This window comes from Urocitellus parryii, chromosome 3 (assembly GCF_045843805.1).
Source record: "Urocitellus parryii isolate mUroPar1 chromosome 3, mUroPar1.hap1, whole genome shotgun sequence".
NCBI lineage: Eukaryota > Metazoa > Chordata > Mammalia > Rodentia > Sciuridae > Urocitellus > Urocitellus parryii.
In genome coordinates, this window is record NC_135533.1 from 89,619,629 (window position 1) to 89,642,843 (window position 23,215).

Consider the following 23,215-nt stretch of genomic DNA (forward strand, 5'->3'; position numbering starts at 1 on the left):
TGTTCAGTGGAAAACAAGGCAAAGCCTTGACTTTGGTGCCTAAACTGTTAATGTCTATTAAGAAAGGAAACACTTTTACTTCTGAGTGACAGGCAATAACATTTTTGCTGTGCCTAGGAAGGGAGCAAAGAGGTAGAGCAGCAGTAGAATTAACTGGGAAGCCCTTTCCTCAGTAAGCCATGGTGTATCCGTGTTTAAATGGATGGATTTAATTTGTGTGGCTTCTATTGTGTGATTTTGAGAGTGGAATGGATATTACATTGTTAAAAAGTGAACAAAGGGTACTGCTGAAGTACTCAAAGTTCACACTAGGGTACTATGCTATTGTTTTTATTTTGTAGTCTTTGTTTGTTTTCTCAACATTATTTTCAGAGAACAAAGTAAATGTCTGCTGACTTGATGTATAAACTATGAAAAGGGTTATGTGGTGATTTTTACCATTCCTGGAGGACAAATGTAGGTCACCCTTTATTGCATAGTTCATTTGACATTTTTTTAAAAAAATGCTTTTTGGGGAGAGGGGTACCTGGGATTGAACTCAGGGGCACTTGATCACTGAGCTACATCCCTAGCCCTATTTTATATTTTATTTAGAGACAGGGTCTCACTGAGTTGCTTAGAGCCTCGCCCTTGCTGAGACTGGCTTTGAACTCTTGATCATCCTGCCTCAGTTTCCTGAGCTGCTGGGATTACAGGTGTGAGCCACCACGCCTAGCAAAAATTGCCTTTTTATTCTTGGTGATTATAGCATCTTTATTCAGCTTTCATTTTTTAGAAGTCAGCCATTGTCTTCTTTTTCCCTCCTCTTCTCAGTTTGTAATCATGTGAATTTGTAAAATGATTGGAATCAAGGTAGACTTGCTACATGAATATTGGTTATATAAATAGAGAGAGATATTTGAAGTTTGCTTGATTTAATAACATTATTGTTCTAATTGTGGGGGCATTCATTCCTCTTTCACATTGGTGTGTGTTATCAGACAGCATTTTAAAATTGTTTTTAGTTGTAGGAGGACACAATACCTTTATTTTACTTATTTATTTATATATGGTGCTAAGGATCGAACCCAGCACCTCACACATGCAAGGCGAGCACTCCACCACTGAGCCACAACTCCAGCCCCAGAGAGCAACTTTAAAATATTTTTTCTAGTTGTCAATGGACTTTTATTTTATTTATTTATATGTGATGCTTAGAGTTGAATCCAGTGCCTCACACATGCTAGACAATTGCTGTACTACTGAACTACAACCCCAGCCCTCAGGTAACATCTTTGATCCCCAAATTTGATTTAGATTTTGGACTATGAACTTATGCTACCTAATTTTGGATAATAGTCTAGATGTTTCTTAATCTCTACAGAGTTTAATGTTGGTTTTTGTCTATATTTTTCATATATATGGAGGGCTGCCATGTATAGTTGTGTAGACTCTGTAACACAAATTGTTACATGGAGAGCCATTTGTATAAACTATGGTGATCATGATTTCCCCCTAGAAGTAGGCAGTGAGGCGGACTACCATTACTACCTTGACTCTCTGTGGCAGTGGTTGATTTAATTAGCATTATTGTTTAAATTGCATTTTGATTCAACTGAGTATATTTAAAATTTAAGGTAACTTCCAAGAGAATTCCTATTAAGCTTCTGTGTCATGGAATTATGCATCTGCCTGGGTTTATTTGAACATATAGAAAGGGGACATATAGAGTGATTAGTATTCAAAATATGAAAAATATACAATTTAAGATTTAAAGAAGCCATCAGTTTGGAAATCGCTGATTATTTTTTGATGTTTGATCTCAGATTCTTATAATTTTTTTTTAGTTCACCAGATTCTTATAATTTAATCCTATTCTGACATTAACTACTCAGCATCAAACTATACAGGCTTAAGGTCTCAGTTCCCCAGGATTGCTCTCAATTCAGATACCAGTTACAAATCCAGGGTCCTCAGGCCACCTATAATTCTGACTGGTTTCAAATTCAGAGGACAGTGGGGATGACCTTCAACTGAGATAAAGAAATGCATAGCACTTGTCCTGTGATCCTGAGACTAAGACAAGAGGATTACAAATTCAAGGTAGTTCAAGGTCACCCTCTACAATTTAGCAAGACCCTGACATAAGAATAAAAAATAAAAAGGGCTGGGGATGTAGCTCAGTTGTAGAGTACCTCTGAGTTCAATCCCCAGTAACATACATACACACACACACACACATGCTCGAAGGGCATGAAGCATCCATGCCCTCTCCAGCATGCCACTCTCACTTCACTTTGCTATTCTTAACCTGGGAGCTCTCTGAACCCTATTGTTTAGGAATATAAAGATTTTGTTACATAGGCATGATTGATTAACACATTGGCCATTGGTGACTGAAATCAGTCTCTAGCCTCTTTCCACTCACCAGAGGTCAAGGGATGCACCTTAAAATTTCATCTTTCTTATCAAAATTTGGTGTTTCTGATGACCTTCCCACATCCTAGCATAAACTTAGGTATGGTTGATTGGCATTTATTATACATTATGAAAGGCCCTCATCTTCCAGGAAAAGCCAAGTATTTTAGGAGTTTTGTTCTAGGAACCAGACACAAAGACTTGATTGATTGATTGATTGATTGATTAACATATAGTATATAATTATATATTTATTACATATTTAAATATTTTATTTTATTTATTTATTGTGGTACCTGGAATGGAACCCAGGAAGTGCTTACCCACTGAGTCATATCCCCTGCCCTTTTGTATATTTTATTTTGAGACAAAGTCTCACTAAGTTACTGAGGCTTTGAACTTGTGATCCTCCTACCTCAGCCTCCCAAAGTGCTGGGATTCTAGGTGTGAGCCACCATGCCTGGCTAAATATTTTAATATATTTGCTTAAATATATTAATATGTGAAATATTAATATATAAATATATCAAATATATTTTATTATCACACTTAAACACTATTGAAGCTTATAATTTTAAAATTTAAAATTCTTTGAGATCACCTTCTTTATTAATTGATATAATGATATTTTTAAAAACCCAGAGAATAGCTGGGCATGATGTGCATGCCTGTGATCCCAGCAGCTCTGGAGGCTAAGGCAGGAGGATTGCAAGTTCAAAACCATCCTCAACAAGTTAACAAGACCCTGTCTCTAAATAAAATACAAAAAAGGGCTGGGAATGTGGCTCATTGGTTAAATACCCTTGAGTTCAATCCCTAGTACAAAAAAAAAAAAAATGATAGAATATTGACTAATGAAATGATACTGTGTGGCCATTATGATTGTTTTTAATTGTTTTGTGTACATATAGAAATAGAAGTGAGTTTCCATTAACTGTTTTGAACTCAACTAGCAGGTTGATAGTAAATCTACCATCAGGCCACAAGAATTCTAGAACACTGCCAACACAGTGTAGGCAGACTACAATTTATGAATGAGTTGTGTTCTAAAGCTGGCTGTTTAAAATTCTGAACACGCTTCTCAAAGAAACCATGTTGTAAACACTCTAGGTCTAAGTCAGCCTACAACAGCCTTAATTTTACTCAGAATTCTTGGACTATATGTAGTGTCCACACTTTTATTTATAACATTTTTTATGAATAGACAGCATGTTGAGTTCCAACTGGTGCCCTTCAATCAGAAAAGGCTTACAAATCTTTCCTTCTTTTTTACTCTTCTATGTCATAGGATTGCTGATAACATCAGTGAATGTGGCTTACCCCAACTAGTGTCCTTTGGGGTTTAAAAGTGTTTTTGCCTGTCAGGATAAGATGCTTCTTTTGATCAACCACCTTTTAGCTAACATTCCTTACTGTTGTAGGTTGAATTCTCATACCCACCCCTGATTCCAGGAGATGGACATGACAGCCACACTTTGCCTGAAGAATGGAAATATTTGCCCTTCCTTGCCTTACCAGATGGTGCACACAATTACCAGGAAGGTATGTGAGAAGACAGTGGAGAAATTAGTAGGTCCTATTTTTACTTATTTTTTTAGTAGGTGCTAGTTTTTTTTTTTTTTTTAAATGCTGTGGTGAATGAGTCTTTTGACCTGTTGTAGTTATTTATAAAATATTTATATGTAATTTGGAGATGACTAGTCAAGCACTAGAGAAGAGAATGTCCAGAGAGTGCTGAACTTACATGGGCCATGGCCTGTGATCCTTACCAGGAGCCCTGACAAAAGTGATTAGCAAAGCAGGACAGCTGCTACTAGAAAGCATTCCCTATAATTATACTTTATTTTGACTCCTCTCAGAGACAAAAGAAGAAAGTTAGCTGAACACTATTTGAGTCTGTAGCTTCAGACTTACTAGCTTATTACTCCAGTGCCCGCCCACCTGCGAACACCTGAGATGGTTTCTCCAGCTCTGGAGCTGTCACGAGTCTCTGCTTGCTCACATGCAGAGCATGTTCACACCTTCAAAGAAAGTAGTAGTTTGAAGTTCTTACTGAGTCTCCTACACCATATTTTACTATGGTGTTAAAGATGCAGGAAAATACCAGATTAAACTTGATTACCTGTTTTCTTAATATAGTATTTAATAATTTCCTTACAGAATGAATCAGTTGTTACTTACAGTTAAGCATAGGATTTAAACATAGGATTTGTAACTTCAGAGATCCTTTTTCTACATAACTTTATATTATTAAAGTTTCAAACACAGAAAAGTTAAGATTACAGTGAATATTCTGCAAATTTTTTTTGTATTTGTGTATGTGAACAGTTTTTTTCTGTACTATTTTAAAATCAGCTGGAGACAATGACAGACACTTCACCTTTAATACTTAAGTAGGCATCTCCAGAGAATAAGATCATCCCCCAGCATAACTTCTAATACCATTATCACAGCTAAGAGATTTAACAGTAATACTATGTAACATGCAGTTTGGGTTCCAGTTTCCCTAGCTGTTCCCCAAATTTCTTAGTTGATTCAAGATTCAGTGTTGCCCATTGGTTTTTATGACTCTACTTTGTTTTAGTCTGGACCAGTTCTCTTTATATAAAGTACATTCTGTGTACATTCTGTAACTGTACTGTTTGACCTGTTCTAATTCAGCCTCTTGTGTTTTTTGTGATGAGCATATACTATAAGGCATTGAGATAAATTTCAAGAAACCAGTGATTGTGATGCTGAAAATAAGTATGACATGGTTCCTTCATACATCTTCATTTGCATGTTAATAACTACATTATGATAACTTCAAATTTTTATACTTATTAATAAGGGTGATTTGCCTTGTTATTTACATTTTTTCCATGTATCTCTTAGATACTGTGTTTTTTCACTTGCCACCCAGAAATGGAAATGGAGCCACCGTTTATGGTATTTCTTGCTATCGACAAATTGAAGCCAAGGTATGATAGTTAATGGTGAGCAACAATAGGAAAAAAAAACTCCCAACTCCTTTCTTAAGTGTTATTAGTGAAGGAAACACATCTTTATTTTTCATGTGGTGCCTGTGATGTCATTTTAGATTTTCACTGATTTTTTGGTTTTATTTTTGTTTTGTGCTACTAGTGATTGAACCTAGGGCTACCATAGGCTAGGCAAGCACTCTACTACTTAACTACACCCCCAGCCCTTTTTAAAGCAAGGTCTTGCTTTAAAAGACCTTTTAAAGGCACTTGCCCAAGTGCCTTTGAACTTGTGATCATCCTGCCTCAGCCTCCCATGTAGCTAGGATTACAGGCATGTGCCATCACACCCAAGTTCATTTTAGATTTTTTTAAAAAATATTTTTTAGTTTTAGATGGACACAATATCTTTATTTCTTTTATGTTGTGCTGAGAATCAAACCCAATGCCTCAGTCATGCTAGGTGAGCGCTCTACCACTGAGTCACAACCCCAGCCCCCATTTTAGATTTTTATAAGCAAATTATAACTATTCTAACATTACCAACTTAGTCACATTAATATGTTTATAAATTGACATTGGTGCCTATAATTATATAATTGTACATTTTGTACATTTTTTAATTTTTTATTTAATTTTTTAATTTTTTTTTTTTTCATTTTTGGCGGACACAACATCTTTGTTTGTATGTGGTGCTGAGGATGGAACCCAGGCCACACGCATGCCAGGCGAGCGCACTACCGCTTGAGCCACATCTCCAGCCCTGTACATTGTTTTTAGATAGCAATATCCAAATGATTCATTTGTCTTTGAAATGCTGTGAAGGTTCCACCAGCTCCCAGTTGCACCACAGGCTGGTGACTAAGTCTTTAACACCTGGGCCTTTGGGGAATATTTATCCAAATTATAGCAGTATTGTTAGCCCATTTAAATTTAATAATTTATTTGAAAGAAAAAAAAGAACAAAAAAAATTCACAAATTGGGCAGCTCCTAGAACCACAGCAGGTTTGGAGAATAATAACCAACAGCATATGTAGACAGCATTTTTAGAAAAATTGAAGGAGGCATAGAAACCAGTAAAGCTGATTATATTCTAAATTACTCATTGGCTAGAGTCTTCTGCAATCAACCAATTTAACTGAGATTAAACTCTATTGGTTTGGTCTGTTGACTCTAGTATAAGAGCACAGTCCAAATTAGTGGCCTCTTACAGTTTTATTTAACAGTATATAACATCGAAAAATGGACCATAATGTGCTTTTCAAACAACATTTTAGTAGGGCAATGTACTTAACAATGGTTTCCAAGTGCACACAGTTAATCTATAACTAAGATTTTGATTACTCTTAAACTACCTGCCAACTTACTCCCTAATTTACACTAATATCCCTAATTAATCAATTCAAATAAACTAAGATGGGTATCCCCACACTTTTATGGCGCTTGTAGGATGCACTATTTTTTGTGGTAGGAATAAATCTTTATGAATAAAAATCTCTTTCTTCTCATTCATGCTCTAAAGTAGTGTGTAGTTCTTAGCCTTGGCTACAAATTGGAATCACTGAGAACTTTAAAGTCAGAGTTGGCTGAGTCCAACCCCAGAGATTTCGAGCTAATGTTCTGGGCATCAGGAGTTTTAAAGATGCCCCAGGTAGTTCTAATGTGTAATCAAGTGTCAAAACCACTGCACTGAAACAATGGTTTCTAACAGAATTACCTGGAGGGTTTTTTGTGGGTTTTTTTTTTAAGGGAGGGGTTGGTTGGTTGTTTTTAAATATTTTTTAGTTGTCAATGGACCTTTATTTTATCTATTTATATGCAGTGCTGAGAATCGAACCCAGTGCCTCACACATTCTAGGCAAGTGCTCTACCACTGAGCCACAATCCCAGCCCATTGTTTGTTTCTTTGACTGAATTAGAATCTCTGGGGGGCTGGAGATGTGGCTCAGCGGTAGCGCTCGCCTGGCATGCGTGCAACCCGGGTTCGATCCTCAGCACCACATACCAACAAAGATGTTGTGTCCGCCGAGAACAAAAAAATAAATGTTAAAAATTCTCTCTCTCTCTCTCCTCTCTCACTCTCTCTTTAAAAAAAAAAAAAAAAGAAAGAAAGAAGCTTTAAAAAAAAAAAATAGAATCTCTGGGACTAGAGCCTGGGCAATTATAAAGTTGAAAAGATATCTGAGATGAATAATTAATAGTAAACATTTTTAAATTTTTATAATGAAAATTCCAGACATGCAGATAAATTAAAAGAATGGTGCAGTGAACACATATATACCCACCACATAGACTCAGCAGTTCTTAATGTTCTGCCTCTCCTGATCTGTGTGTGTGTGAATTTGTTTCCTGAACCATTCATAAGTAAACTACAGGTGTAAATTTCAAGATATCTGAAGTAGTTAACTACTATGAAATAACCCTCCAAACCCAGGGTGTGGAATATAGAACACACCCAGATAATGTTTGTAGAATGAATAACTGAATCTAAAGCTAAATATATTACTTCACATTATCAAGTGTACTTTAACCTGAAAATCAGAGTGTCAGGAGGCTCAGACCCTGGGAAGCAGATCCAGGATCCCAGCAGGTGCAAGAAGATGTGAGGCAAGTAGGAATAGTGCATATTCAGAAGTGACAGTATTCCCCAGCCCCCTGAGTCTTTCCATAGACCTTTTTTATATGTAGACCAAACAAAGCACAGTGCCAACAGGTTACATAAGTGAGTATATGCCCAGAAGCAGATATTTATGACCTTGAGTACATACGCTGAATTATGTTTATGACAGGGACTACATACTAAAAGCATATCTAGCCGGAAATGTCAGTGAGGAAGCCATGTTGGGCCTGCCTCACAAAAAGTTAGCCCAGTAGCTTTGTGCATTTGATTTCTTCATATATTGTTACTCTTACGAATATGAGATGAATTGAGCTGCTGCCCTATTTCAGAAATCCATCCCTTTATTTCCTCTTGTCTTCTGTAGGTCATGTGAATACTACTAAAATTATTTCTTCCAAGTTCTTCTTACCCCTCATTGTTGTCATTAACTAGAGTTCGAATACCCTGCATGGGTTTTAAATACTACCTCTCTCCCCCAGCCCTTAAGACTGATTAATCCATTTCAGAGTATATCAGAGTTGCCCATTTCTCTTAAGTTTTTCAAGCCACATCTGAGAAACTGGATAGATAAGCCATATCTCAGAAGGACTTAGAGCCTAGGAGAAAGACTTTAATTCCCTTTGAAGGTAAGACATAATAGATGAATCCATTCAAGGAAAAAGACATCTACTTTTCACCCAATGTAATGATTAAACACCAGTCACTTGAGGTCCTTTGATCCTCTGGACAGATCCAAGAAGAGTGACGCAGCACCCTAGAAGCCAAACAGTCCCTCTTATTTCCCTCACAGCTTTACCTGAAGTTGATCAAATCAAGACTTGTTTCTACCAGCAGAAAACTACAGAATTCTTACATGGTTATCATTATTGAGAAATGAGTTATGCTTAATGCTGGGCCATAATCAAGTCAGCTAGAACAGACCCCAGAACAGGCTTCCCAGAACAACTAACTTAACAAAATTGCTGACAATTCTTCCATCTGTAGAGAAATAAGCTATTTTTGTCATCTCTTAAACTAGCCCTATGTCACCAGAAACAATCCTGTGAAAGGGTGGCCTATTTTAAAACCAGAATCAGTAGTGGTTGGATTGCATTGATTGGTTGATTTGGGTGTGGTGAGTTGTACATAATCTCCATCAGCCTACACATTGCTTGAGGATAGGAATTAACCCTTCTCTTATATTCCCAGTGCCTGTCATAGCTTCTGATGCAAAGTGACTAAGCTGACATTTATTCATTCAATAAATATTTTCTGAGATTCTCAAATAATTTTTTAATTTAAATATAAGAGATTTCTTCTATTTAATAACTATTTTCATATTGAAAGATGTTTTGTAATATTGCTATGAAATATTTCTGATAATGACTATTTGTTTATAATAGGCATTGAAAGTAAGGCAAGCAGATGTCACCAGAGAAACTGTTCAGAAAAGTGTCTGTGTTCTAAGCAAGCTGGTAAGAGACCAAGTAACTTGTTTATGTGTGTGTTAAACATTCATGGCAAATTTATTTGAGAATAAAGCATTATTAGAAGAGATTTATCAGAACAATAATTTATTAAAATTAGTCAAGAGCTTATTATTTATGCTCTTGCATTTTCTCTTTTTACCTTTCAGCAATTTTACTTTCATTTGCTCCTCTACCCAAGTATAGGTAAAAGGGAGGAAATCTGATAGTTTGTTAGTTTGGAAGCTGGCACTTGATAAAAATGAGGTAGCTGATATGTTTCATTTATCCATTTTTGTTTAGTTCCCAAGATATTGGATAAATAATATTTTACTAAAATTTAAAATATAATTACTAAGATTTTATTGATGATACAGAAGTTCATGGCTATTGTAGTGAAAATTTTTAGACTTAAATTTCTCTTTAAATTTTAAAGTCAGAGATAGTGTTGCATGCCTGTAATCCTAGCTACTTGGGAGGCTGAGGCGGTAAGAGGATTGTGAGTTCAAGGCCAACCTCAGCAAATTAGTGAGACCCTATCTTAAAATAAAAAAGACTGGGATGTGACTCAGTGGTACAGTGCCCCTGGGTTGAATCCTCAGTACAAAAAAAAAAAAAAAAAAATTTTTGTTTGAGGAAGGGAAATGACATAGTGAAATTGTAACTATAATAATACATGAAAACTATGTTTCTTCTGGGTACAAGTTGATCAAATGGGAGAGTATAATTATTTAACTTTTTATAAAGAAGATGCCTAACATTTCTTGGCTTTCATAGCTCTCTTAATTAAATCATTTACCACCATATCATGTTTATTACTAAAGGGATAATAGCACCTTTCCAGTACAGTCAAATCTAGTTCTACATGTTAAACATACATAGTCCCCAAAATCCCCTTTGTGGGAATAATTCATATCTGCATCATATCAGTTATCTTAGAGCTATATGATTGTCATATAGAAATGTAGCCATTTCTACAGTAAACCTAAATCAAAATTGAACTTTTTTCACTAGCCTTGTCACCAAATGTATGTAGGTTTTGTTTAATTATTTCTTCTGCAATTGTCTACTTTCATGTACACACAGGCAATTTAAGTGTACTTTGCATAATGCAAATTGTTTTTGCAAGACATAATGTATTTTTGGTTTTTATTACTAAGCTAAAAAAAACCCTGAATAATAATCATTCTTTGGGCCTTAATAAGATTTTTGAGATTCTATATTTCTTCTAAGAAAATAATTTTAAATATAGGATAAGAAGAGTCTGCTGGAAAAGGAATTATAAAAGACCCCAATATCATAAAATTGGTAGGTTGCTAATCTCATAATACAGTTTTATGTATTATTTATTTAGAAGGGTAGCCTATATAATTGTCATTATTATCTTTATAACAACATTGATATATTTGCTTTTTTCATTTACAAGTAAAGACATCTCAGAGAAACAATATCTGATTCTCATATGACATGGAATTGATAAAAATCAAGGTGAAAATCCAATTTTTATCTGTCTCTAAAACAGATATGGATAGGAAGAGCTCGCTCACTCAGTCTGTTTGTTCGCAGTACATTGTAGCCTGTATATAAAAATATGGTTATAATAATACACTAACAGGAATATTGGGGATAAACTATTCCAGCATGACTTGTTGTTAACTAATTAGAATATATATCAGTCTGTGCATCCTAGAAAAGGACATACAAATGACAAAACATCTAGAAAAGAAGATTAAAAAGATGGATGCAGTAAAAGAAGATCTTATATAGAAGAAATAAAAATTATATAGCTTGCACAGTGAGAATGCGTTTTAAATCTAATGTTGGGTGCCTTCTACATGTCAGTATTCTACTGTTTTTATCTGTTATTTAGTCCTTAAACAACTGTGTGAGATACAGTCTTGTTATGCCTGCGTTCAGCTTAGCAAGCAGGTGTGAGCGGTTGAGTGCCCAGAGTTAAGCACTGTCTGAGCCCACACTCTGACTCACTGTACTGCCAGGGCACTAGACACCTTCCCCTGCGGTACAAGAGCAAGTATAGGGGACATCTCAGCTTCCTGCTATGAATAAATAATAAGGGCCATGGAGTTGACAGTGACTTTCATCTCTCTCTTCTGTTCAAGTTAAAAAGTTGTAGGGGTTTGTTTATTGTTCTTGTTGTTTTCTATTATAAACCTAATGGTAATTTCTCTTTTCTATTAAGCCCCTCTATGGCTTACTTCAAGCAAAACTTCAACTCATTACACACGCATATTTCGAAGAGAAGGATTTTTCCCAAATTTCCATTCTAAAGGTAACCTTATGCCCCTGCCTAGATGTGTTTAACTGAAGGTAGAGTTCATGAATTAAATGCATCTTGTCAGTAACACTGTGAAGGATAATCAATTATTAGCTTAAGAAAGACACTCTTTGAAATCCCTTTACAGTAAAACATTGAAGTACTGGGAATCTACCCAAATACTTAATTTAACAAAATTGTGTTTTTTAGGAAATATGACTATAAATAACTAAATGTTTCTTTTAATAACTTTTCTTATTAATAAACTGTACAGTGTGTTTATATATCAAGCTTCTCGTTCCTAATTCTCATAAACCAGAGAAACCATAGGATATTTTATTAAAGACAGATAACGTGTTTTTCTCAAGGCTGTCATTTACCATACAGATGATGGATCTCTCCTAAATACTGATAAGAGTAGGACAGTTAGGAATTTAGCAAGGAAGCAGAGGGAATTCATCCTAAATGTTCATACCACCATGTGAATGAATCAAGCTCTAAAATAGAAGTAATACCCTGATAGCTATTTTTAAATTATTATTTTTAAGTTGTAGAGGAACACAATACCTTTATTTTATTTATCTTTAGGCTGAGGATCTAACCCAGGGCCTTGCCTATGCTAGGCAAGCACTCTACCACTGAGCTACAACTCCAGCCCATCTGATAGCTTTTTTCACGCTTGTATAAGATCTCTTATGGGGCTGGGGATGTGGCTCAAGTGGTAGCGCGCTCACCTGGCATGCGTGCGGCCCGGGTTCGATCCTTAGCACCACATACCAACAAAGATGTTGTGTCCGCCGAGAACTAAAAAACAAATATTAAAAAATTCTCTCTCTCTCCTCTCTCACTCTCTCTTTAAAAAAAAAAAAAAAAAAAAAAAAAGATCTCTTATGATAGCGCTCATGTCTGAAAAAGAAGGAATGAATGTTGAAAACTGGCAAGATTTCAGAGAGACCTTGATGGTTCTAAATCTAGTACCTGACAAAATAAGCTGTCTCAGTTTGTAAACCAACTATCTTCTGATCAGTGTATTTCTAACTCATTGTCAAAAATGATAATAAAGTATTCTAAACTCAGTTTTTATTTCATAGGAGCTTTATGACCATATGAATAGTTCCTTGAGTGGAACTTCATTAGAAGGATCCCAAGTATATCTTGGTAAGTAACATTTTTATAAGTCAGAAGAAATGCCCTCATTTCTTTTTGTTCAGCTAACTAAAATGCATGTAAAACTTTATGATCAGAATTACATCTGTATGTGGGACCTAAATTCTTCAATGTATGATACTGCTTTTTCCTTAAATATCCTGTTAGGCATTGTTTAATTTTTTTTATTTATTTATTTTTGTACTGGGGATTGAACCCAGAGATGCTTTGCCACTGAGCTACATCTCCAACTTTTTTTTTTTTTTTTGAGACAGAGCCTTACTAGGTTTCCCAGGCTGATCTTGAACTTGAGATCTTCCTGCCTCAGTCTCCAAATCACTGGATTATAGGCATGAACCACTGCACTTAGTTCAAACTTTATAAATTTTAAACTTGTATAGTTTGCTTATACAATGGAAGAAGATATTAGACCTGCACTGTCCACAATAGCAGCCACTAGCAATGTATAGCTATCTACATTTAGATTAAAATAAATAAAAATTAGATAATATTTAAAAGTTAGTTTGTCAGGCTTGGGACAGTGGTGAATGCCTGCAATCCCAGCAGCTCAGAAGGCTGAGGCAGGAGGATCAAAAGTTCAAAGCCAGCCTCAGCAATTTAGTGAGCCCTAAGCAACTTAGCAAGACCCTATATCAAAATTTAGAAAGGGCTGGGGACATGGCTCAGTGGTTAAGCTCTCCTGAGTTCAATCCCTGGTACCCGAAGTCAAAGTCAGTTTGCCTGTCACACTTGCCTTATTTCAAGTATGTAGTGACCACATGTGGCTGCTATACTGGACAGAGCAGGTTTAAAACATTCTAAAACATTTCCATCCTTACAGAAAGTTCTATTGGATAGCCCTGTTTCTAAGCATATGTGTATTGAATCAAATATTACATAAATATTTGAATATTTGCATTATCTGAGTTTCTTTTTTAACCTTCTCTTCCTAATTTTCAACAAAAACAGTAGAACTATAGTCACAGATTAGCTTTTTTGTTAACATTATAGGTCTGTCTCCTCGAGATCTTGTCCTTCATTTTCGACACAAGGTATGATACCTTCTTTAATTTATGATGTGCTAAAATGGGAGACACTGTTTTTACTGTGTTTATTTTAATGGCAAATTTAAGAGTACTGCATCAAATAGAGATTGTTTCACGCTTGTATCAGATCTCTTATGATAGGCATTACTCTTAGTTCTTCTAATATAGTGTTTCATCTTATAACTATACCAAGTTGAAAGTGTCAAGAATGCTTGTATCAGAGGACTGGGGCTGTAGCTCAATGGTAGAGCACTTGCCTAGCATTAGCAGTAACCAAATTCTTTTAATCGTCAGGATAATTTTTGTCTGTTTTTGAGCAGATGTTTTCTTGCTCCTTGGATAGCTGTGAATATATGAACGTCTCATCAGTAATGTGGGCACTGCCCAAATGGAGATCAGCATGTCTGAGGCCCTGGATTCAATTCTTAGCACCACATATAAGTAAAATAAAGGTCCATCAACAACTAAAAAATATTAACAAGAAAAGAGTGCTTGAATCAGAAATTTCTAAAGGAGCGCATACTCTGTTTACTTCTTATGATATAATGCATTTCTCTTGTCTTTGTAATTTCAGCTATAATGACATTAGACTAAAAAGAACATGTTTTGATCTTGCAGAGTAGTTTTTTGTTGTTCTACTTAGTTATTCATGACGGCAGAATGCATATAAATTCATTATATGCAAATAGAACACAATATTTCAATTCTCTGGTTGTACACATGTAGAGTCGAACCATTTGTACAATCATGTATGTGCCTAGGGTAATGATGTCCATCTCATTCCACCATCCTTCCTGTCCCATACCCCCTATGATCTTACAGAATATTTTGTGTTGTCATGAAAATGGAACATTTTCCAATAAAATATCTATCTTTATCCTTTCTGATCTTTTTTGTTTTGTTTTGAATGTGAGGATTATGATCTTCATTGTTAAGGCATATGTTGACTAGGACATACACATGTCATTCATTTATCAAACTTTTTTTTTCAAATTTATTCATTCTTATTGATTTATTTTGACTATACATAAAAGTGGGATTCTGTCACAACACATGACTAAATCATTCAGGTTGCTCCAAGTAAATTTGGGTTGGCACAAAATAATCACACAAAGACAGAGAAAATACCTTTTTCTCTGGGTCCAGTGACAGCTCTCAACCTTAGAGGTCCGTTGGAAAGAGCGGGAGCCACCTGAATTTTTTATTTTGATAGAGGGGGCACAAGGGGAGGTTCAATGGAATGTTTCCAAATAAGGCAAAGGGTCAGGTTTCAGGGAGTTAAGTCTCGATTCATGATGTCTTGTTGTCAGTAGATTTATTGACATCTTGGCAAGTCACACCCATCTCAGGTGCTTTGTGGGATAAAAGGCAGAGAGAGAGGAAAGTGCCTATGTTTGTTGCATGGCCCAAAGAGCACGCAACATCAGGCCAATCCTCCCATGGGCTCAAATACTCATAGTTCACACACAGCCCATGGCTGGCCTGTGACAGGATTCATTGTAACTTAGTAGCTAATATTTGATAAATTTCTTTCCCCTTTTCCCTCCCCTTCTTCCTTCTCCTGAACCCCTTCCTCAACTCTGCTAATATCCCTTCTATTTTCATGAGGTTCCCTTTTTTAACTTTTTTTTTCTAGCTTTCATGTATGAGAGAGAACATATGACCTTTGTTTTTCTGAGTCTTATTTTGCTCAACCTAGTACTCTTCGGTACCCTCCCATTTTCCAGCAGATTTTTTTCTTCTTAATAGCTAAATAAAACTATTATGTATATATCCCCTATTTATTTTTTTAACCATTTATTGAATGACATCCAGAAATAAATGAATAATCCCTGCCCTTTAAAAACTTACACATATTCAAGCAAAATGGCAACATTCCTTCCAAAAATGATTATTTCATTTGAAGATTTAAGTTACGCTCACAAATTTTTAGAGAACATGGGTAGTTATCTTATTATAAGGATACAGGTAGCTGGGTTTTGGTGGTACACACCTGTAATCCCAGCAATTCAGGAGGCTGGGGCAGGAGGATCGCTAGTTCAAAGCCAGCCTCAGCAACTTAACAAGGCCCCAAGTAACTTAGCGAGACCCTGTCTCAAAATAAAAAATAAAAAGTCTGGGGATGTAGCTCACTGGTAAAGTATCCGTGGGCTCAATCCCTGGAACCAAAATCAAACAAACAAAAAAGATACTGGTATATATTTAATTTCTTGGTATGAGTTCATAGTTTTTTATATATTTTTTTTAAAGTGCTGTAGTTACTTAATATTAATTAAATGATATATGATTGTGTTTCAGGAAGGGAAACAAAATGATTAAAAGACTTGAATTTCTCATTATAATACAATGTTTCTTTTTTCCTTTCTGCAGGTCTTAATCCTGTTTAAACTCATTCTTCTTGAAAAAAAGGTGAGAGAAAAGATGCAATATTTATTACATTTTTTACATAAAAAAGGAACAGATGATAAAGTATTAACACATTTTTGGCCTATCAAATTGTGAGCTGAAGCATATATATATTCTTTTTCACTGCCATAGAAGGATAAATTCATGCATTTCTTCTGGAGGTAGTTTAATCTTTGCCTCGAACTTGCAATCCTCCTTCCTCAGCCTCCCAAATAGCTGGGATTACAGGTGTGCACCATCATGGAGGTCTATCTTACCTGTTTTAAAGTGTATAATTCAGTGGTATTAAGTTACTTCACTTTGTTGTGCATCTATCACTGCCATCTATCCATAGACCTCTTTTCATCACACAAAACTGAAACTGTGCACCTATTAAACAGTAACTTTCCATTCTTCCTTTCCCTCTCTATTGGCAACCACCATTTTACCCTCTGTTTCTGAATCTAACTACTCTAGGTTCCTCATATAAATGGAATTATACAATACTTGTTGTCTGAGTGTACATGGAGTGTGGAGTGCTAAAGATGAAACTCAAGATCTCATGCATGATAGGCAAGTGCTGTAATGTTGAGCTACATCCCAAACCCAGTATTTTGTCTTTTTATAACTGAGTTTATTTCACTTAGCGTAATGCCCTTGAAGTTCATGCATATTGTAGCACGTGTCAGAATTTTCTTTCCCTTTAAGACTGAATAATATTCCGTGTAGCTATACTATAAATGTTTATCCATTTACAACAAAAGTACATTATTCAATGTGTAGTTGTTACTGTTCTTTAACAGGCAGGCAGACATTTAATCAAATATCTATAGAGCTAAAGAGTGAGTGTATCCATTTACTTTTGAAAGATTTTCCTATTATAAGATTACTTTAGGGCTGGGGTTGTGGCTCAGCTGTAGAGCACTCACCTAGCACGTGTGAGGCGCTGGGTTCGAGTCTCAGCACTAAATAAAAATAAATAAATAAAATGAAGGTTAAAAAATAAAGAGTACTTTAAAATTTATGCCTTGATTCTGGGCTTTTCTGAATTTGTCTTTTAAATTACAAAAGAATCTATTAATATATAACTTAATTTTGTTCTTTCTTTTCTTTTGTTTGTGCTGGGGATTAAACCCAGAGCCTTTCTCATTCTAAGCATGCATTGGCCACTCAGCTACACCCCCGAGCCTGTGATTTCTTTTTTTTTTTTTTTTTTTATAAGAGAGAGGAGAGAGAGAATTTTTTTTTTTTTTTTTTTTTTTAGTTTTTCGGCAGACACAACATCTTTGTTTGATTATGGTGCTGAGGATCGAACCTGGGCCACACGCATGCCAGGCGAGCGTGCTACCCCTTGAGCCACATCCCCAGCCCTCTGTGATTTCTTTTTTAAACATAAGCAAATCTTTGCTTGTTTACCAAGTCATTTAGCATTAGCCGGTATTAGTTCAGGTGTAGTCTCTAACTGAATCCTGTTTCTAATTTAATTTTTTCTCAAATTTTATTCTGAAAAATGATAAACCTACTAAAAGTTGTTAAGATAATATAATACCTTTTTACCCTTGATCTGTATTTACAATTTGATACTTTCACATTATATTGCTTTATACATGTTCATTTCATTTTTCCCCTGAATTATGATACTTTTTGAGGGGGGATTATTGGGGATTGAACTCAGGGACACTCAACGAAAAATTTTATATTTTATTTAGAGACAGGGTCTAAATGAATTACTTAGCATCTCATTTTTGCTGAGGCTGGCTTTGAACTCACGATCCTCGTCTCAGCCTCCTGAGCCACTGGGATTACAGGCGTGGGCCACTGCGCCCAGCTGAATCATGAAACTTTGAAAGAAATTTTGTAGACATTATGATACTGCAAATAAGGGAATATTCCTGCATAACCAAAATACCAATATCACTTTTGAGAAATTTCACATGACCCAATAAATAACATCTAGTAAACAGTCCATTTTCAAATTTTCCCAGATGTCATAATTCCTTTATAGCTGTTTTTTTCCTGGTTCCTCAAAATTTTAATTGTATTTTTCTAGAAATACTTTATATGTTTGAAGTGTACTTTGTGACTAGAGAATTTCTTATCACTGGAGGTGTTAGAAGATAGATATTAAGGACTTTGCAGAATGGATTCTAATTTTAAATAGAAAATGAATTCTGAGGTTACACAACCCTCTGGTGTTAATCTCTAAATTTTGTCTCTATTGTACCTTAGTGTTTGTTTTTGTTTCTCAGACCTCTCTTGACTAGACTTATCCCATCAATCTCTTAGTAATATGTATTTTTATAAAAATTGCAGTTTTAGCCAGGCGTTATGGCACATACCTGTAATCCTAGCAGCTAGGGAGACTGAGGCAGGAGCAATGCAAGTTCAGAGCCAGCCTTATCAACTTAGGGAGGCCCTACACAACTCTATGAGACCCTATCTCAAAATACAAAGAACTGGGAATGTTGCTCACTGGTTAAGTGCTCCTGGGTTCAATCCCCAGTACCAAAAACTAAAAATAAAAAGAATGACTGAACTTTTCTCCTATGTGAATATAACCTCATGGACATAAGACTAAACTGTTAGCTAGAATTTACACTTGTGTCACAATAAATAATTTATATTTTGTTAGAGATTAAAAAAATCCATAGCTAATAGTTGATTTTTGTAGGGGATCCAATCAAGGATTATGTATTATTGCATTGCTCACTCCTTCTAATTTCAAACAGTTCCACCATCTCTCTTTTTTTGTTAGTTTCATTTTGTTTCTCATGACATTCGCACTGTTTAAAAAATCCAGACTAGTCTTGTAGTGTTTAGTTTCTGTTTTCTTGTGGCTAGTTTCAAATTTAACTTTTTGGTAAGAATGCTTCAGAGGTGGTGGTATATTCTCAGGATATGACATCAAAGGCTCATAACTGCTTGTACTATTTCTGGTGATGTCAATTTTGGTTAAGGTGGCGGTTAACATGTTATCAGTATGTAATTTGTAGAATAATGCATTGTGAGTATCCCTGTTGTTCAACAATCTTTCACAGTAGTTTTAGTGTCTTTGGCAATTTTTACTCAAATCATGATGGACGCTAAATGGTGATTTTCTATCATTGCTTATACATTTATTAATTGCTGCTCTTCCCCTTTTTTAATATTATGGTGGATTTTCTAATTTATTTTGATTGAATCCATTTCAGGTTCTTTTTTATATTTCTCCAGTGAATAAATTGGTGGGTGCACTGATGACTGTGTTGTCCCTTTTTCCAGGTAAGAGGATGGTAGTATCTACTCTATCCTTTGTTTAACATTTTGTTTTGTTTTGTTTTTGCACTACTGAGGACCTAGTACATGCTAGGCAAGCATGCTACCACTGAGCTACATCCCCAGCCCTAATATTTCTGTTTTAACATGGCATTTTCCTTTTGGCATAGATTAAGGGAGTTCTGGGTTTTCTTTCTTTTCTTTTTTATTTATTAAAATGTATGTAAACATAGCTTTAAAATTTTTTTTAATAGGAGACTTTCACTAAATAAAACAGAATATACAATTCTTATTTTCTCTCATTTTATTATAAGCCAAGCTGTTCTCCAATATTATGTATTTTAGGCATGATTGAACATGGTCTCAGTGACTGTTCTCAGTACAGGCCCCGGAAGAGTATGTCTGAAGATGCTGGTCTTCAGGAAAGTAATCCTCCTGCAGATGATTTTGTTTCTGGGTCAGCTTCTAACATGTCAAATACCAATTTGGGAACTGACAAGAAAATCATAGCAGGAAACCATGGAGGAGATGCTTCCATCAAGACTGAAAAGCCTTTTTTCCAACTAGAACATGACAGCAGTAAAGGACAGGAACCCAGTGATACTAATCAATATTTGAAACCTCCATCTCGTCCATCTCCAGAATCTTCAGAAAGTGACTGGGAGACCTTGGATCCTAGTGTCTTAGAGGATCCCAACCTGAAAGAAAGGGAACTGGTGGGGTCAAACCAGACAAACTTATTTCCAAAAGACTCTGTGCCCTCAAATAGTACTCCAATTACTGTACAACCTCAAGCCAATATGGGGCAGGTGGTCCTGATACCAGGGCTTATTTCAGGTTTGGAAGAGGACCTGTATGGCATGCCCCTGGCCATCTTCACAAAGGTAAAGTGTAATGTCTAGTAATAAAGACATTAATATTTAACTTTCAGTATCGGATACATTTTCAGATCTGAAAACTGTCCTTGAAAATTGTAAAATACACACTAAATATATAGCGCTATGATGTTCTGTGACCATAGTATAAAGCAATAGGGAAATAACTCAGAGGATTTTAATTAATAAGAGTTTGAAACTTAATAGATATGGAGTTAGAAATCACTGAATGTATTGGATATTGGGGGTTTTTTTTATTGTTTTTTTCTTTTTGGTAGGGGGGACACCAAGGATTGAACGCAGGGGCACTTGACCACTGAGCCACATCCCCAGCCCTATTTTGTATTTTATTTGGAGGCAGGGTCTCACTGAGTTGCTTAGCTCCTTGCCTTTGCTGAGGCTGGCTTTGAACACTCAATCCTCCTGCCTCAGCCCCCTGAGCTGCTGGGATTACAGGCATATGCCACTGCACCTGACTTGGGTTTGTTTTTAATTATTCAGATTTCTTTTTTTAAAAGGATGAATTGAGGAAATCCAGTCTTGACTGCATGTAATATATATTAAAATACTAAAATTATAGCCTGTAGTCCCAGTTTCTCAGGAGGCTGAGGCAGGTGGAGTACTTGAGCCCAGGAGCTCAAGAACAGCCTGGGCAATGTAACAAGATGCCACTTCAAAAGAGAGGCCAACTGTGGTGGTTTGCATTTTTCAGTAATCATTATTTTCATGAACTTTTGGCCACTTGGTTTCACTCTGCGCAGTATTGATTCAAACCTTCTGGATTGTCTCCCTTATTGTCACTGATTTGTGGAACTTCTTCATATATCTAAATATCTTTTCTATTAATTTTTTACTTTGGTTAGTGCTTTAGGAGTCTTATTTAGAAATTCTCTACTACCTCAAGGTCATAAAAACGTTTTCCTATATTATTTTTTTAAAAGCATTATAATTTTGAATTTTATCTTTTGGGCTACCTGAAATTGATCTTTTTGTATAGTAGGGAAGGGAGTCAGTTTCTGGACTCTTGTTGCTGTTTGTTGAGGCATTTGTCTATCCTGTACCAGTCCTCACATTGTGCTATTACCATGTGAATCATTTTGGTAAAGAAAAGTCTTCCTGTCATAGCATTGTTCTTCAAGTGTTTCTTGCCCTTTACATTTCCACAACAGTTTTAGAATCGACTTACTGAATCCTCACTCATGTAGATTGAGATTTTCGGTAGATAATTTTGGAGAGAATTGGAATCTTTACAGTATGGAAGTTTCTAGTTCATGAACATGCTTACTGACCCTAACAAGAGAAAAGATGAGAAAACAGCTGTTATTTCCAGTCATATCTTTACTTTTTCCATGTCGCATGAAAAAATCACATTGTGGGGCTGGAGTTGTGGCTCAGTGGTAGAGCACCTGCCCCATACGTGTGAGGCACTGGGTTCAATCCTCAGCACCGCATATAAATAAATGAATCAAATCAAGGTACAAAATAACTAAAAAATATTCTTTTTTTTTTTTAGAGAGAGAGAGAATTTTTTTAATATTTATTTTTTAGTATTTTGGCGGACACAACATCTTTGTTTGTATGTGGTGCTGAGGATCGAACCCAGGCCGCACGCACGCCAGGCGAGCGCACTACCGCTTGAACCACATCCCCAGCCCCAAAAAATATTCTTAAAAAAAAAAAGCACAGTATGCTTTCCCAGCTCTTTAGATGAACTCTTAGTGCCACCAGAGTTACTAAATTGAAATGTGTTTTTTACTTTGTTGCTCAATTGTAGTTAAAAAAAATCAGATTTACCATCTTTACTAATTTTAAGTATATAGTTATTCAGTAAAATTAACTGTATTCACATTTTTGTGCTACAGATTTCCAAAATTTTATCTTATAAAACTGAAACTGTGCCCATTAAATAACTCTCCATTTTCTATTCCTCCCAGTCCCTGACATCTACCATTCTTTAAATTTCTATGAATTTGACATCTTTAGCTCCCTCATATAAGTAGAATCATACAGTATTTGTCTACTTGTGACTGGCTTATTGCACTTAGCTTAACCTCCTCAAGATTCATCCATGTTGAAGAATGTGATAGGACTTCCTTCCTATTTAAGGCTGAATAATATTCCATGGTATAAATATGCCTGACTTTCTTTATTCATTTGTTCATTCATCAACGGATAGTTAGATTGCTTCTACCTCTTGCCTGTTGTGAATAATGCTGCTGTGAACATAGATATGTAAATAGCTCAGTGATGTGTACATGGTGACTTTTTATCTTAGTGATGTTTGCTTGGTGATTTTCTTAGTGTTTTTTGTTTTGTTTTTACTATTTTATACTGCAGTTTCACATATGGAAGTTAAAGTGTCCTTAAAAAGTAGGAAACCAGGAGTGGGCTTGGATATGGAGGCTGCTTTATGTAAAAGGAACTGCACTTTTGCTACCACCATACATTAAGGTTTCTAAGATTTACACTGAATTGATCATCATTAAAAGTAATGGCACAATTTTAAAACTGCTTCAAAATATCATTTTAAACAATGTGATAAATATGTAATACTCCCACATAGTTCAGTAGTTAAAGATTTCAAAGCATCTATAATAAAGTCTCTATAGGCTGGGGTATCGCCCAGGAGAAGAGTGTGTTAAGCACGCACTAGGCCCTGGATTGAATCACCAGCATCAAAAAGAAAATAAAAAGGATTTTTTAAGAAGTCTTCCTTCCATTTCATTCCTGCTATCCAGCTGCCCTTTACAATAGTAGTCAATGGTATCATTGTCTTACATCTCCTTCTGGAGATATTTTATGCATAAAGA

General features: G+C 35.6%; 1 protein-coding gene across 5 annotated transcripts in view; it reads left to right on the plus strand.

The window, feature by feature from the left end:
- The window catches only part of Avl9 (AVL9 cell migration associated), a 107,775-nt gene that overhangs the window by 10,695 nt on the left and 73,865 nt on the right, over window positions 1–23,215 (plus strand). For all 5 annotated transcript variants that reach the window (XM_026401580.2, XM_026401577.2, XM_026401579.2 and 2 more), the window contains exons 2-10: window positions 3,819–3,939; window positions 5,272–5,357; window positions 9,361–9,432; window positions 11,624–11,713; window positions 12,790–12,856; window positions 13,856–13,896; window positions 16,261–16,299; window positions 19,467–19,536; window positions 19,876–20,414. In XM_026401580.2, the coding sequence (XP_026257365.1) occupies window positions 3,819–3,939; window positions 5,272–5,357; window positions 9,361–9,432; window positions 11,624–11,713; window positions 12,790–12,856; window positions 13,856–13,896; window positions 16,261–16,299; window positions 19,467–19,536; window positions 19,876–20,414 (1,125 nt within the window). The remainder of the gene's footprint in view (window positions 1–3,818; window positions 3,940–5,271; window positions 5,358–9,360; window positions 9,433–11,623; window positions 11,714–12,789; window positions 12,857–13,855; window positions 13,897–16,260; window positions 16,300–19,466; window positions 19,537–19,875; window positions 20,415–23,215) is intronic.